Source organism: Rhinoraja longicauda, chromosome 17 (assembly GCF_053455715.1).
Source record: "Rhinoraja longicauda isolate Sanriku21f chromosome 17, sRhiLon1.1, whole genome shotgun sequence".
NCBI classification, from domain to species: Eukaryota; Metazoa; Chordata; class Chondrichthyes; order Rajiformes; family Arhynchobatidae; genus Rhinoraja; species Rhinoraja longicauda.
This window is the reverse complement of record NC_135969.1, coordinates 19901637-19916244: the sequence shown is the minus strand read 5'-3', so window position 1 is coordinate 19916244 and position 14608 is coordinate 19901637. Positions and strand designations below refer to the sequence as shown.

At 44.1% G+C, this 14608-nt stretch overlaps 1 protein-coding gene across 6 annotated transcripts in view; it reads left to right on the top strand.

Moving 5' to 3' along the window:
* The window catches only part of gata2b (GATA binding protein 2b), a 31696-nt gene extending 17288 nt beyond the window's left edge, over positions 1-14408 (top strand). For all 6 annotated transcript variants that reach the window (XM_078414254.1, XM_078414250.1, XM_078414253.1 and 3 more), the window contains 3 exons: positions 315-460; positions 2666-2791; positions 10334-14408. In XM_078414254.1, the coding sequence (XP_078270380.1) occupies positions 315-460; positions 2666-2791; positions 10334-10627 (566 nt within the window). In that variant the 3' untranslated portion in view covers positions 10628-14408. The remainder of the gene's footprint in view (positions 1-314; positions 461-2665; positions 2792-10333) is intronic.
* The last annotated feature ends 200 nt before the right edge of the window (positions 14409-14608 follow it).

The window sequence follows — 14608 nt, the reverse complement described above, 5'->3', positions numbered from 1 at the left end:
GCGAGGTAGCATTTATAAGCGAAAAAAATATGTTAATGTAGGGAAAGATACGCTGAGTTTTATGGTCGGGGGAGCAGGAACCAAGAGTGAGGGAATTGGTTCCCGTTTGTAGAGGGTCGTTTTAACAGGAATCTGAAGTTTGTTGTTCATTATTATGTTGGTTATAGGCAGCATAATTCACCCCCTCCCACCAAATAAATCAGCAAACTAACGCACTGGTTCCCGCTGTCTCACGCTTTGTAATTGCTCCGATATTTTACGTGCAGTCACAATGTCCATTTCGTAGCTTATTCTCCATCTCTGTCCGGTTTCAGAGGGCCGAGAGTGCGTTAATTGTGGCGCCACCTCCACTCCGCTCTGGAGGAGAGATGGGACGGGACATTACCTGTGCAACGCCTGTGGTCTCTACCATAAGATGAACGGCCAGAACAGACCCCTCATTAAACCCAAGAGAAGATTGGTAGGTCTCACCGATGGTCGCGACCCGAGGGCTGGCGATTTCTATCGGGCCCAGTGAAATGATGCATTTGTGGGATTTGAGATAATGGGGCGTGTGTGTGAGTGTGTGTGTGTGTGTGAGTGTGGGAAAGAGGGAGATAGTGTGTGCGAGACGGGGGGGGGGGGGGGGGGGGGGGTGAGGTGCAAGAGATGTGATTATTTGTGTATTGCACCCATCCATTTGTGACCATGTGTGCGTGTGTGTGTGAGAGGGAGAGGGAGAGACAGACAGAGAGAGTGGATGAAATGTGAGGTGCCAGTGCAGAGATGTTGTGACCATATCGTGTGTGTTATGTACATCCAGGTGTAAATGTGTAAAAGACAATTAGCAGCCCTGTTTTGGTAACGTGTCTCTGATACTGGTTTTGAGTATGGTTGCAAAAGCGCCATAGTACACGTTCAAATTCAAATACACCCGCAGAGATACACACGTGTGTGCATTGTGACACGAGTATATAATTAATATGCACATGTCTGCATATTTGAGTTTCAACCCTTGTAAGTATGTGCTTTGTATACCTACCAGCTATGTATTCATATATGTTTGTGTGCGTCAATGCATGGGTATGACCGTGTACGTGTGACTGTGTATTTGAATTTGAACGTGTGCACTGTGGTGGCATTTTGTAGATAGAATTATAATGCACACTGGAGTTAACATGATTACAAAAACAGACCGCTAACGCTTTTTATACATTTCAACCTGAAATTTGTCCCACTGTGATCGCAGTGTGCAAAAATAGAGAATGATATATTTTACATATATTAAAAATCCAGCATTTTTATGTCTTTCTTCCTATGCAAATGTTACTTAGCATTTATATCTACCGATGTAAAGAGCTTTGGTCTTTGTACCGACAGCCAACGATCCATTAAAAAAACATTTTTTAAACAATCCCCCCTCGATGTCGCTGGCTCGAAAGCAGCGACTCGTTTTATACTTTTTAAAATAGAATTCGGTGCTAATTAATTAAGCAGAGGGTAAATGCTAAGTCCCACGGGAATAATAGAAATAAGAGAGCAATCTCTAGTATTTTTGTCGGCGTTTGTTAATGAGCGGCAGACATTTAATCCAGGAAGGTGAAACAAAAAACGGATTCAATTTAATAATGTTGTTGTTAGCTGTTTGTTTTCTTTCAGCGTTAAACGCACAGTAAGGCAGTGTCTGCATTTATCCAGCGATCTCAATGTGTGTGGATATATTTTTGTTAAAAGAAAAGAAAAACAGTTTTCTTTTGTGGTACTTGGCGATATTCTGCACTTTCGTTTGGGTGGTTTTAAATAGCCTTTATAAATACCGACAGCAGGTTCCTAGCCGGATATCTGTTCGTTACAGATAAGGAACTGCGCTCTTGCATGCCCCCGGACAGCGAGGACGAGAGACGCTCGTTTCTATAGAGAGCAGTTTTGTCCAAAAATCCTGTCCTAAACAGCGAGAGAGAGAAATGGGACTCTCTGAATGGAATATATTTGCGGAATCACATAAATAAAAGTGCCTGTAATATAGAAGGTTGCACAAAATGTCGAAATAAGGGGGGGGGTGGGGGAAGACAAAGTCCAACATCTTCTGAAAACAGCTGTAGTTAATGCTAACTACCAAACCATCACGGGGTTGCATTTCCGTGGAGGGATCGCATCTAAAAATAAAATCTATTACTCTTTTTCCCTGCCCTTTTAAAAGACGCGTGTTAAACCTGCGAGATACGCGGTTTGGATTTTCACCGCATTTTTTTGCCCCCCTTTAAAGCGCCCGGCTCCCGGGGCCGACACACCTTGGTCCCGGGTAAACAGTCACCTTGAGAATTTGTTTTTGCAATTTATTGCCGACAAAGTTGCACGCACCGACCGCTCTCGTTCGCCGCTCTTTGCAACCCCCCCCCCCCCCCAGAGAATTGGGAACAATTTATTACCCCGTTTTTTCACCGAGACAAGGGCAGAAAAGTGTTGGTTATGTTGTTCGCTAATGATTTCACTGCGGAGAGCAACTAACTCCCCGCAGCAAAGGTCCCAGTCCCGATTTCAGGAGCATTCTTCGGATTGAAGTGGGGTCAGAACGCAGGTCGGTGGGTCAAGGCTGAGTGAAATATTTTGTGTAAAGCATCCGCCCCCCTCTGCCTCGGATAGTGGCCAGGTTCCAACTAAATCTCCACCGTTTTATTCTATCTAGTCAGCAGCCCGGAGAGCGGGAACATCATGTGCTAACTGTCAGACCACAACCACGACTTTATGGCGGAGAAATGCCAACGGGGACCCGGTGTGTAACGCCTGTGGCCTCTACTTCAAACTACACAATGTAAGTGACCCTTCCTACCAAAGGCGCCACGCCATTTATTTCAGGGACTGTGGAAAAAAAACGAGGAACAGTTTACAGCTTTACACCCAGGGCCAAACGCTCAATCTTGGCTCCCTTGCATTATGCTTGGTTTTGATGTGGAGAGGGCAATTTAGTCTGGATAAATATTCTTTGGAATTTCTTTCTCCGGCATATGTTGGATTTGGCCACCTCTCCCACTTTGCAAACTGTTTTAAAAAGCCACATTCATGAGGTCGTTTGTTCAAACGTGCTGCTCGTCATAAATTATTAGTTTTAGGTTTATTATTATTGTCACATGTGCCCAGATACAGTGAGAAGTTTTTAGAAACAAGGAATTACAGACGCTGGCTTACAACATAAGTCACAACTTGCCAGAGGTCAGGAGAACATGAATAGGTGAGGTAGGGACTTGTTTTAAGTTCTGAAACATTTTATTTTTGCACCCATTTCACTTTGATTGAAGAATTGTCCCAACCCCAAACATCACCCATCCATGTTCCCCCGAGATGCTGCCTGACCCGTTGAGTTACTCCAGCACTTTGTGAAAAGCTTTGTTTTGCATGCTATCCAACCAGATCAGACAATACTATACATACATACAATAAAGATAAACTCAAGTATAATAGGTAGAGCAAAAGGGAAGATACAGAGTGCAGAATATAGTTCTCAGCATTGTAGCGCACTAGTTCCAGAGACAAAGTCCAATGTTCACAATGGGGTAGAGGTGAATCGGACAGTACCCTAGCTTATGGAAGGACCGTTCAGAAGCCTGATAACAGCGGGGAAGAAGCTGTTCTTGAGTCTGCTGGTGTACGCTTTCAAGATTATGTACCTTTACATAGAACATAGAACAGTACTGGAAATGTCACCTATCCATGTTCTCCAGAGATGCTGCCTGACCCGCTGAGTTACTCTAGCATATTGTGTCTTTTTTTGTAAACCAACATCTGCAGTTCCTTGTGTCTACATTGAACAGTGCAGCAGAGGAACAGGCCCTTCGGCCCTAACATGGTGACAGCTAATCTACTCCGCCTGCACGTGATCTATATCCTTTCATTCCCTGCATATTCGTGTGCCAATCTAAAAACTTCTTAAACGCCACTCATGTATCTGCCACCCCCACCAATCCCAGGAGCATGTTCCAAGCACCCACCACATGTGTAAAAACAACATGTCCTGCACGTCTCCTTTAAACTTTGTCCCTCTGACCTTAAAGCTGTACCTTCTCATCTGCAAGCTTTGACTGATTCTGATCTTTCATGGTCAAATCTAATATATTTATTTGTTCATCATGGAGTGGTTTACTTCAAATCTCATGCACACAGGGATGTGGAGGACACCCTTCATATTAAACTGGGTGGAAATGCTCCCAAATCAACAAAGACTGAAGCAAAACACAAAGTGGTGGAGTAACTCAGAGGGTTAGGCAGCATCTGTGGAGGACTTGTCAAGTGACGTTTTGGTTTTGGAGGAAAATAACTGCAGATGCTGGTACAAATCGAAGGTATCACAAAATGCTGGAGTAACTCAGCAGGTCAGGCAGCATCTAGGAGAGAGGGAATGGGTGACGTTTCGGGTCGAGACCCTTCTTCACACTTGGTTTTGGACTGATTCAGACTGATTTAGGGTCCAGACTCGAATGGTCGCCTGTCCATTTCCCCCACAGATGCTGCCTGACCCGCTGAGTTCCTCCAGCACTTTGTGTATAACAAGATTCTAACATCTGCAGTCCCTTGTGTCGCAACAAAAACAAAGTCTAAATTAATCAAAAGCAGTACACTATAAAATATAATTGTGTACACCAATACAAAAAGGCAACTGTTTTCTGACAACCACTCTCTGGAATTATCAATTAAAAAAAATTGAATGTAACCATATATATTGTGGAAATCAATTTAAGTATCTAGGTCTGAGTTTAAAAGGCTGATTTTTCTCTTCATTACTACAAATATCAGGTTGATTTGACTTCTTTCAGAGTGTTTTACCTCATCTCTGGTTTACATGAAAAATGCCGACTTGGTGAAGTACTGGCAGTGGATAACTACAGGTTCAAAGACCACGCTGAACAATCACTTCCTTTCAGTTCTAAACTTGGGTGCTGACAATTTTCTCTCCTCATTTACACTCATTTCTCCAAAGCCATCGCAACACAGTGGTGGAGCTGGTAGAGCTGATGCCTCACGGCGCCAGATCCTGACCTCGGCTGCTGTCTGTGTGTGAAACGTGCGTGTATTTCTTGTGACCGTGTGGGTTTCCCCCGCGCGGGTACTCCAGTTTCCACCGACATCCCAAAGATGTGTGGGTTTGTAGGTTAACTGGCCTCTGTAAATTGCCCCTAGTGTGTAGGGGGTAGCTGTGGGATAACAAACGGGATAACACAATACTAGTGTGAACGAGCGATCGATGATCGGCGTGGACTAGATGGGCCGAAGGGGCTGTTCCCATGCTGTCTCTGAACTCTAAACTAAACACTAAACAGTACAGAAACAGGCCCTTTGGCCCATCATAGCAATGCCAAAAAATTATACTAAATCCATTCCCTCCCCCCCCCTCCACCCCACTTTATTTTCCCTCCACCTCCCCACCATCGACTCCATCTATACTTCACGCTGCCTTGGAATAGCAGCCAAGATCATCAAGGACCACTCACAGCCCGGCCAATCCCTCTTCTCTCCTCACCTGTCGAGCAGACGTTACGGAAACTTAGAAGTCCGTATAATCTGATTTAGGAACAGCTTCTTCCCTTCCGTATTTAGACTATTGAATGGTCCTCTCAAGTGAGGGCATTGTCCTGATCTTATAACCTACCTCTTTGTGAACCTTGGACTTTTTCCTCTAACTATAACACTACATTCTGCACTCTGGTATTTTTCTCTTTGCACTACATGTTATACTTATGGCTTGATTGTACTTGCTTGATTGGGGTGTGCAGTGGTACAGTTGCTGCCTTACAGCACCAGACCTGGGTTCCATCCTAACCTTGGGTGCTGTCTATGTTGAGTTTGCACATTCTCCTTGTGATCGTGTTGGTTTCCTCCAGGTGCTCTGGTTTCCTCCCACACTCCAAAGACTTACAGGTTTGTAGATTATTGGCTTCTGTAAATTGTAAATTATCCCTAGTTGTTTAAGGTAGTACAAGTGTACGAGGTAATCACTGGTTGGCATGGACTCGCTGAGCTAAAGGGCCTGTTTCCACGCTGTATATCTAAAGTAGTCTAAAGTCATGTATGGGATGTTTTGACTGGACAGCACACAAACAATATTTTTCACTGTATCTGACAATAATAAACCAATACCAAACTTCCAGTGGTTTGTCAACAACTTCCATTTCATGGTGATTTGACCATTGGATATCTCTTAAATGCCCCATGACTACATGCCTCCCCCACCCCCTCTGGCAATGTGCTCCCCATTCTAAATACCACCCAACGGAACAAAAAAGTCGTCTGTGCCTCTTATTCTTTACCCTACACCTATGACCCCCAGCATTAGACACCTCTGCTGTGGGTAAACATTTCTTAATGTCTATCCTATCTATGTGTCTCATAAATTTTGTATGCCTCATCAAATCCTTCCTCTCATCATTCAATATCCATTTTGTCATCGTTTCCTTAGGTTTGTGACTCCCTTTCTTCCTCTGTGTCCTCGAATGTATGATCCATTGGAAGAGCAGCATTTAATCCCCATCTCTGATTACATTTGGAGAGATGGGAAGAGCCATTGCAGTGTGTGTGGTGAAGGTGTCTCCACACACTCCCAGGTTTAGTTGAGATACAGTGTGCAAATAGGCCCTTCGGACCACTGAGTCTTCTCCCACCAGATTTCCCTGCAAATGGACTCTATTCTATACACATTAGGGACAATTTACGATTTTTACCAAAGCCAATTAACCTACAAACCTTTGTAAATCTTTGGAATGTGGGAGGAAACCAGAGCACCCGAAGAAAACCCACGCAGGTTAGGGGGAGAACGTACAATCTCTGTACAGGCAGCACCTGAGGTCAGGATTGAACCCAGGTCTCTGGCGCTGTAAGGCAGCAACTGTACCGCTGTGCCACTGTGTCGCCCCAATCATTCAAGTACAATCAAGCCATAAGTACAACAAGTAGTGCAAAGAGAAAAATACCAGTGTGCAGCTGTTACAGCGTTATAGCTGCAGAGAGAAAGTCCCAAAGTCCAAGGTTCTGGGATGGTGCATCTCCAGGTCACTATGGTGGGCAACTGGAGTGGAACCTCAGGTGGTGGCGGGGTCAAAAGAGACGCGGATGTTGGAACTTTGATCAACAACAACGCTGGCATAACTCAGTGGGCAGGCAGCATCTGCGGAGGCAAAAGGTATACAGAGACATTTTTAGTTTAGATTAGTTTAGTTTATTACGTGTACTAAGGAACAGTGAAAAACTCTTTTGTTGCATGTTATCCATTCAAAGGAAAGACTCTACGTGAGTCTCAATCAAGCCGTCCATAGTGTACAGGGAAAAACGTTTAGTGCAAGGTAAAGTCCCGTAAAGTCTGATCAAAGATAAAGGCTGTCCAATGCTGTAGATGGTAGCACAGGACCGCTCTCTAGTTGTTGATAGGATTTCTGTTGCCTGATAACAGCTGGGAAGGAACTGCCCCTGAATCTGGAGGTGTGCGTTTTTACACTTCTGTGCTTCTTGCCTGATGGGAGAGGGGAGATGAAGGAGTGTGTGGGGTGAGACTGGTCCTTGATAGTGCTGGTGGCCTTATGTGAAGTGTAGCTGGAACCAATGAAAGGGAGGTTGTTTGCACGAGGGTCTGGGCTGCGTGCACAACTCTCTGCAATTTCTTACGGTCTTGGATGGAGCTGTTCCCGAACCATACTGAGCTGCAGCCTGATAAAATGCTTTCTAAGGTGCATCTGTAGAAGTTGGTGAGTTTTTTGTTGCATGCTAATCAGTCAGCGGAAAGACAATATGTGATTACAATCGAGCTATCCACAGTGTACAGATACATGATAAAGGGAATAACGTGAATACCAGTGGTATGAATATTGATTTATCTCATTTCAGGTAGCCCCGGCATTCCCTCTCTCTCTATCCCTCCCCCACTCAAGTCGCACCAGCTTCTCATTTTCATCCTACAAACAGCCTGTTTCCTTTATCTTTGTCACTTTTTTGGGTATCTTTCATTCATTGTTCTTTATCTCTCCACATCACCGTCTATATCTCTTGTTTCCCTTATCCCTAACTAGTCTGAAAAAGGGTCACAACCCAAAATGTCACCCATTCCTTCCCTCCAGAGATGCTGACTGTCCCGCTGAGTTACTCCAGCGTTTTGTCTCTATCTTCGGTTTAAACCAGCATCTGCAGTTCCTTCTTACACATAACATGAATACTGTTTTGTGCAAGAGAAAATCCAGTAAAGTCCAATCAAAGACACTGAGGTAGATAGTAGCTCAGGACTGGTCTCTAGTTGTTGGTAGGATGGATCCGTTTCTCTGTAGCTGTAACGTTATATTCTTCACTTTGTTTATTTTCTCTTTTGCACTACCTGTTGTCCTCATGTATAGTATAATTTGCCTGGATAACATGCAAAACAGAGTTTGTCACTGTATCTCGTTACACATTACAATAATAAATCAATACCGATATTCAGGCAAATGTAAGATAATGCAAGTTGGGAGGTCAAACACTTGTAGGACATTTAAACAGAGGGATGTTAAGAGTGTCGATGTACAGAATGACCTTGGGTGCAAGTCCTTTGCTACCTTAGAGTGGCAACACAGGTAGATACAGTAGTAAAGAAGTAGGGAGATAGTGCAATTCCTTGTTTCTACATTTTGACTGATCCACTGTGAAATCTCCTCAAGGTGTGCCTACGTTGAAGAAGTTTTCTTCCTCTGACAGTTCTGTGAGACCCTCTCTCTCACTGGTCCCCCTCTGTGATACTGTTGCTCTCCTGCTCTTCAACCTTTTTACCCACCAGGTTTTGTCTTACCCCTCCTCTCATCCAACTCTCTCCCCTCCACCCCCACACAGTCAGTCTGAAGAAGGGCCCCAACCTGAAATGTCACCTTTCCAGATTCCCCAGAGATGCTGCTTGACCCATTGAGTTAGTCCAACACTTTGTGCTTGTACTGTTCCATGAATGAGCTGAAGGACCTCTTTTTTCAGTGATACAGCGTGGAAAGGAACCTTTCGGCCCACCGAGTCCGCTCCAACCAGCTGTACACTAGCACTATCTTACACACTAAGGACGATTTACAATTTTTGCTGAAGCCCATTAACCTACAAGCCCGCACGCCTTTAGAATGTGGCAGTAAATAAGACCACCCCATCAATATTGCCTCTTACTTTGCTACAGCTAATAAATCCATTGTACCCGTTATCTGTGAACTATGGAAGGCATGATTGTAATCATGTATAGACTTTACTTTGACTGGATAGCACGATAACTAAAAGCTTTTCATTCTATCTCGGTACATGTGACAATAATTAATAAATGAAACAACAATGGTTTGGCGAGACCAAACGTTGACTTGGTGATCGTTTGGCTGAACACTTACACTCGGTCCACCCGCCATGGCATATAGGATCGCCCGGTCGCCAACCATTTCAACTTTCCCATCCCATTCCCACACTGATCTTTCTGTCCTGGGCCTCCTCCATTGCCAGAGTGAGGGCACATGCAAACTGGAGGAACAGTACCTCATATTCCGCTTGGGTAGCTTACAACCCAGCAGTATGAATGTTGAATTCTTTAATTTTAAATAACTTCATCTTATACTCCCCTTCCCTCCTCCTCGCTCCTTGCTCCTTTCCTCCTCTTGAGTCATTTTACCAGTTCCACAGTTCTTCACATTGTTTCCTTTGAGATCATACCTTCCGTCTGGCAGCACAGTGGTAGAGTTGCTGCCTTAAAGCGCCAGAGACCCTGGTTTGATCCTGACCACGGGTGCTGTCTGTACAGAATCTGTACGTTCTCCCTGTAATCGTGTGGGTTTCTCCCGGGTGCTCCAGTTTCCTCCCACACTCCAAAGACACCTGGGTTTGTAGGTTAATTGGCTTCGGTAAATTTTCCCTAGTGTGTAGGATAGAACTAGTGTATGGGATGATTGTTGTTTGGCATGGACTCGGTGGGCCGAAGGGCCTGTTTCCACACTGCATCTCTAAACTAAACTAAACTAAATCTAGCCAACAAAGCACACTAACAGTATCCTACACACACAAGGGACAATTTACAAGTGTACCAAGCCATTTAGTCTACAAGCCTGTACATCTTTGGAGTGTGGGAGGAAACCGAAGCTCCCAGAGAAAACCCACGCAGGTCACGGGGAGAACATACAAACTCTGTACAGACAGCATCCATAGTCAGGATCGAACCTGCGTCTCCGGCGCTGTGAGGCAACAACTCCACTGCTGCACCACTGTGCCGATTCCAGCACTATTGCCACTATCTCCAGAGATGCTGCCTGACCCTCTGAATTACTCCAGCACTTTTTGTCCACCTTAAACTAAACAATGTTTTTTTTCTTCTTGCTTTGCTTGTGGACTTTAGGTCAACCGGCCCCTGACCATGAAGAAGGAGGGGATTCAGACACGTAACCGGAAAATGTCGAGCAAGTCGAAAAAGAGCAAGAGGATATCGGATGGTTTTGAAGAATTGTCCAAGTGCATGCAAGACAAGGCATCCTCCTTCAGCTTGGCGGGTCACATGCAGCACATGGGGCACCACCTGCCATCCTTCAGCCACCCAGGCCACATGTTGCCCACCCCCACCCCCATCCACCCCTCGTCCAGCCTCTCATTCGGGCACCCTCACCCCTCCAGCATGGTGACTGCCATGGGCTAGAAGCAGCCACATGCCCCTCGGGCAACCAGGAGAAGAGGATGGGAGAGAAGCAAAGGATGAGAAGAAGTAGTTATTATTTTGTTGGCCACGACCTTTTACCCAAAGCGTGGGGGTCGCAGGGTTGCGCGTGGCTCCCCTGTGGACCTCATGGGAGGCAAGACCTGCGTTGACCCCGACAGCATTTTATCCCCTGCCACGTGAAAGCACCCAGGGCTCGCTGGTTGCTTGGTTTGGACTGGAGGACAAGGGGAGGAGCGGCACCAGGATCTCGTTAAATGACTTTTGTTCTTGCTGTTGATGTGAATATTGTAAATCAGAGAATTTGGGATAAATGGATTGCAAAAACCTGATAGCTGATGCTGGATTTCTTTTCTTACTTTCATTTAAAAAAAACACTCCAAAAAAAAAAGATTACGCAAAGCCACTTACCTTTGAAGTATGTATTTCTTTTCATTTGAATTGTTTTAATTATTTCATGTTGTGCAGATTTTTTATCTCATTTTACGGGAAGGTTTTTTGTGCTGACTCTGGGCTTTTGTTATTGGGGCTGGGGGCAAGATTAAAGGGAAGAGAGATTGTTGTCTCTTGCATGGTTAGGGTAGGGTGGTGAATGATTGTTGGCTTCAGTAACTGGTTTGTATTTGGTTAACAGGCGATTGGGGAACTGAGGGACGCTAGTTACAAGGATAACCCAACTCCATCTCCCTTTTCCCCTCAAGAGTCAAGTGTACTAAATTGTCATATGTACTGACAAAGGAACAATGAAATTCTTACTTGCAGCAGCATGATAAGCCTGTATACCATGCACACATAATATATAATTAAAAAATCAATAAATTAATAACCACATTAGTGCAAAAAACTCAAGTCTGTAGTGCAACCAAAGACACAGTCCACAGAAGATCACAGTTGCTGAGGTCAGTGTTGTGTAGTGTTCAAGAGCCTGATGGTTGCTGGGAAGAAGCTGTTCTTGAACCTGAAGATCACAGTTTTCAGGCTCCTGTACCTTCTTCCCGATGGTAGCAGCGAGATGAGAGCGTGGCCAGGGTGGTGTGGGTCTCTGATGATGCTGGCTTTCTTTTTGAGGCAGCGCCTCATGTAGTTCCCTTCAATGGTGGGGAGGTCAGTCCCTGTGATGGGCCGGGCAGTGTCCACCACTCTCTGTAGTCTCCTTCATTCCTGGGCGTTCAAGTTACTGAACCAGGCCGTGATGCAACCAGTCAGTGTGCTCTTCACCGGTTGAAGTTTGATCGAGTACTCAACAACATACTGAATCTTCTCAATATTCTAAGGAAGTATGGGTGTCTTTTCCTAGCAAAGGGAGAGTGTGAGAGAGACTAGCTAGACTAAGACTGGTGTTCTAAGACTCTGGGAGAGCCATGGTAAGGGATTGTGTCCAAATGAAGCATTCCCCATCATCCCAATAGCCAGCTGCTGTTTATTGGTGCGTTTGGCTGGGGCTTGTGAATCGAAAGAGATGTGGATGATGGGACATCTATTGGGGAGAATCCCAGGAGGAATTAGATTCTTTAGGAAAAGACAGGAAATGGGTGCAGAGGGGGGTGGGCGGGTGGGTCACGGGGAAGGAGAGGAGGGAGACAGAGCCTGTGATATAACAGAGTTTTCACTGTTGGAAAGAAGACAAATCCATGAGCAAAAGAGGTTTTAATGTAGATAATTAACTGTTGTACATTTTTATTTGATTATATTTACGGGCAAGTAGATAAATATTCCAAAAGTTTTCTTTCCAGATCTCATTTTAATTTAAACAGCAAATTGTTCCTTCTCTCAGTTTAAAAGGGACATCCTAGCTTTAAATCAATATTTTCACCAGTGATCAACTACCCAAGAACAGGGGGTGCTGTAGAGATTTCATCTCTAGTACTATGCTTTGTAATGTCGTAATATTTTTTAAGCATAACACCATAACTAGTGGCAAGAAAGTGTCATTAAATCAACAACAACAATTATCCCTAGCACCAGAAATGTGAATAAATTGACCAAACTATTTCAAAGGAGCATAGCACAGTCAAAATGGGGCATATGAAGGAGCAGCAGGTAGAGCAGCTGCCACACATCGCCAGAAACCTAGGTTTGATCCTGACCTCGGGTGCTGTCTGTGTGTGGAGTTTGCACATTCTCCCTGTGATTGCGTGGGTTTCCTCCGGGTGCTCCGGCTTCCTCCCACATCCCGAAGACATGCGGGTTTGTAGGTTAATTGGCCCTCTGTAAATTGCCCCCCCCCTCAGGGAGTGTGTAGGCAGTGGATGAGAAAGTGGGATAACATAGAACTAGTGTGAACATGGTGATCGATGGTCGGCGTGGGCCGAAGGGCCCAATTCTGTGTTGTATCTTTTAAATAAGTGATATTGGTGGTCCAGAGACCAGGAGGAGGGCATGCCCAGATGAAAGGGTTATTTCAAGGCTTGTTTTGAATGGAGTGTTTGACAGTGGCCAGATGGGGTTTGATTTCTTTACGATGGTAAAAACAATGTGACATGTAAATTATATCTTGTTATGTGTATCCCAGGGACAAACAAGAGATGCGTACATCTCAATCAAGATTCAGCTTTACAAAATGTCTCCCTTTCTCCACCCCCTTCTTCCTCTAATCCCCTTACCACACACTCACCCCACCCAACACGTTCTGTGCATAAAAGGAGCTCAATTTAACACAGGACAGAGCAGAGTTCATTCCCATAGCTGTGCTTGTCTTGAGGTAGAAACAAGGAACCACAGATGCTGGTTTACGAAAAAACACCTTTCATAAACTTTCAGGTGTTGGGGAGACGGATGAAGATTTAGTTATGTGTTGGCGCCTTGTGGGGAAAGGATTGTTGGGAGAAAGTGGTCAGTTTAGAGTTAGAGGGAGAGTTGGAAATAAGCCCACGAAGGTTGTAATCAAGGGCCATCTTTTATTTGTTGCCTTTGAATGCCGAATTACAAAAACTTAACCAGGTGTGGTGTGAGATCCCAATATTGTTGCATTGACTGTGTACCAACAATGACTCTTTAGTTAATACTTTTTACTCTGAAAAGGAGCGGGTCTGTCCCGACATCAGAGCACATTGTGTTGGATTGTGTTTAATACAGAGGGAGCATTTGATAAAATAATCCATTGTCAAACCTTCGGCAGAACTGTAGAGCAAAATGGAGGAGGGGTTATCTTTTATCTTCGAAAGGTAGCAGCAATATTTTATTCATTTTCATAAATCTGGTGATTAAGAAACGGACCGAACAGCCATATTAAAACTCTTGATTATAAGGTAGTCCCATACTTGGCATATATCACTGCACTTTGTACAGGTTCTATATGATATCGAAGGGCAGGGAGAGAGGGGGGCAATTATTGTCACTTAAGACGCAATTTTATTTTTTACCAATTTTTAATTTTCTTTCCTTGCCGAATGATTTGGAACCCGACATGTACATGTTTTTCAATAATGGTACAGTGAATAATGATTTGAAATTAAGCTGGATTTTCATGTGGAAAAGAAAAAAACGGGAGAGTTACTGACAAAAATATTTTTAAGAAAAAAAATGCAAAAAAAATATTAGAGGACAAAGTGCAATATATGGTCGCTCACTGCATTATAGTTGTTGACAGTGAGTCTTTTTTTAAATTATTTTTTATCTATCTTCATAAGCAGAATTTGGTCTCTTGCAGTATTTACATTATCTTCCTTGTTTTATTTTTTTGTTGGTAGATTAAGTTATTGTTTAAATATGTACAACATGTTCATACAATTATCTGTATAAATGTGTATGTTAACTGCATTATTCCTCATGAGCATTGCTAAAATTAATAAAAAAGACGTAAAAAAAAATCTGCCTTTGAAACTAATATTTGTTTATCGCGGTTCTTTTCTGTGAGAGCTTTACCAAAAGTTCTATGCTCGGCACAGTGGCGCAGTGGGTAGAGCCGCTAGGTTCAACTATGGGTGCTACCTGCGTGTGGAGTTTGCACGTTCCCTCTGACTG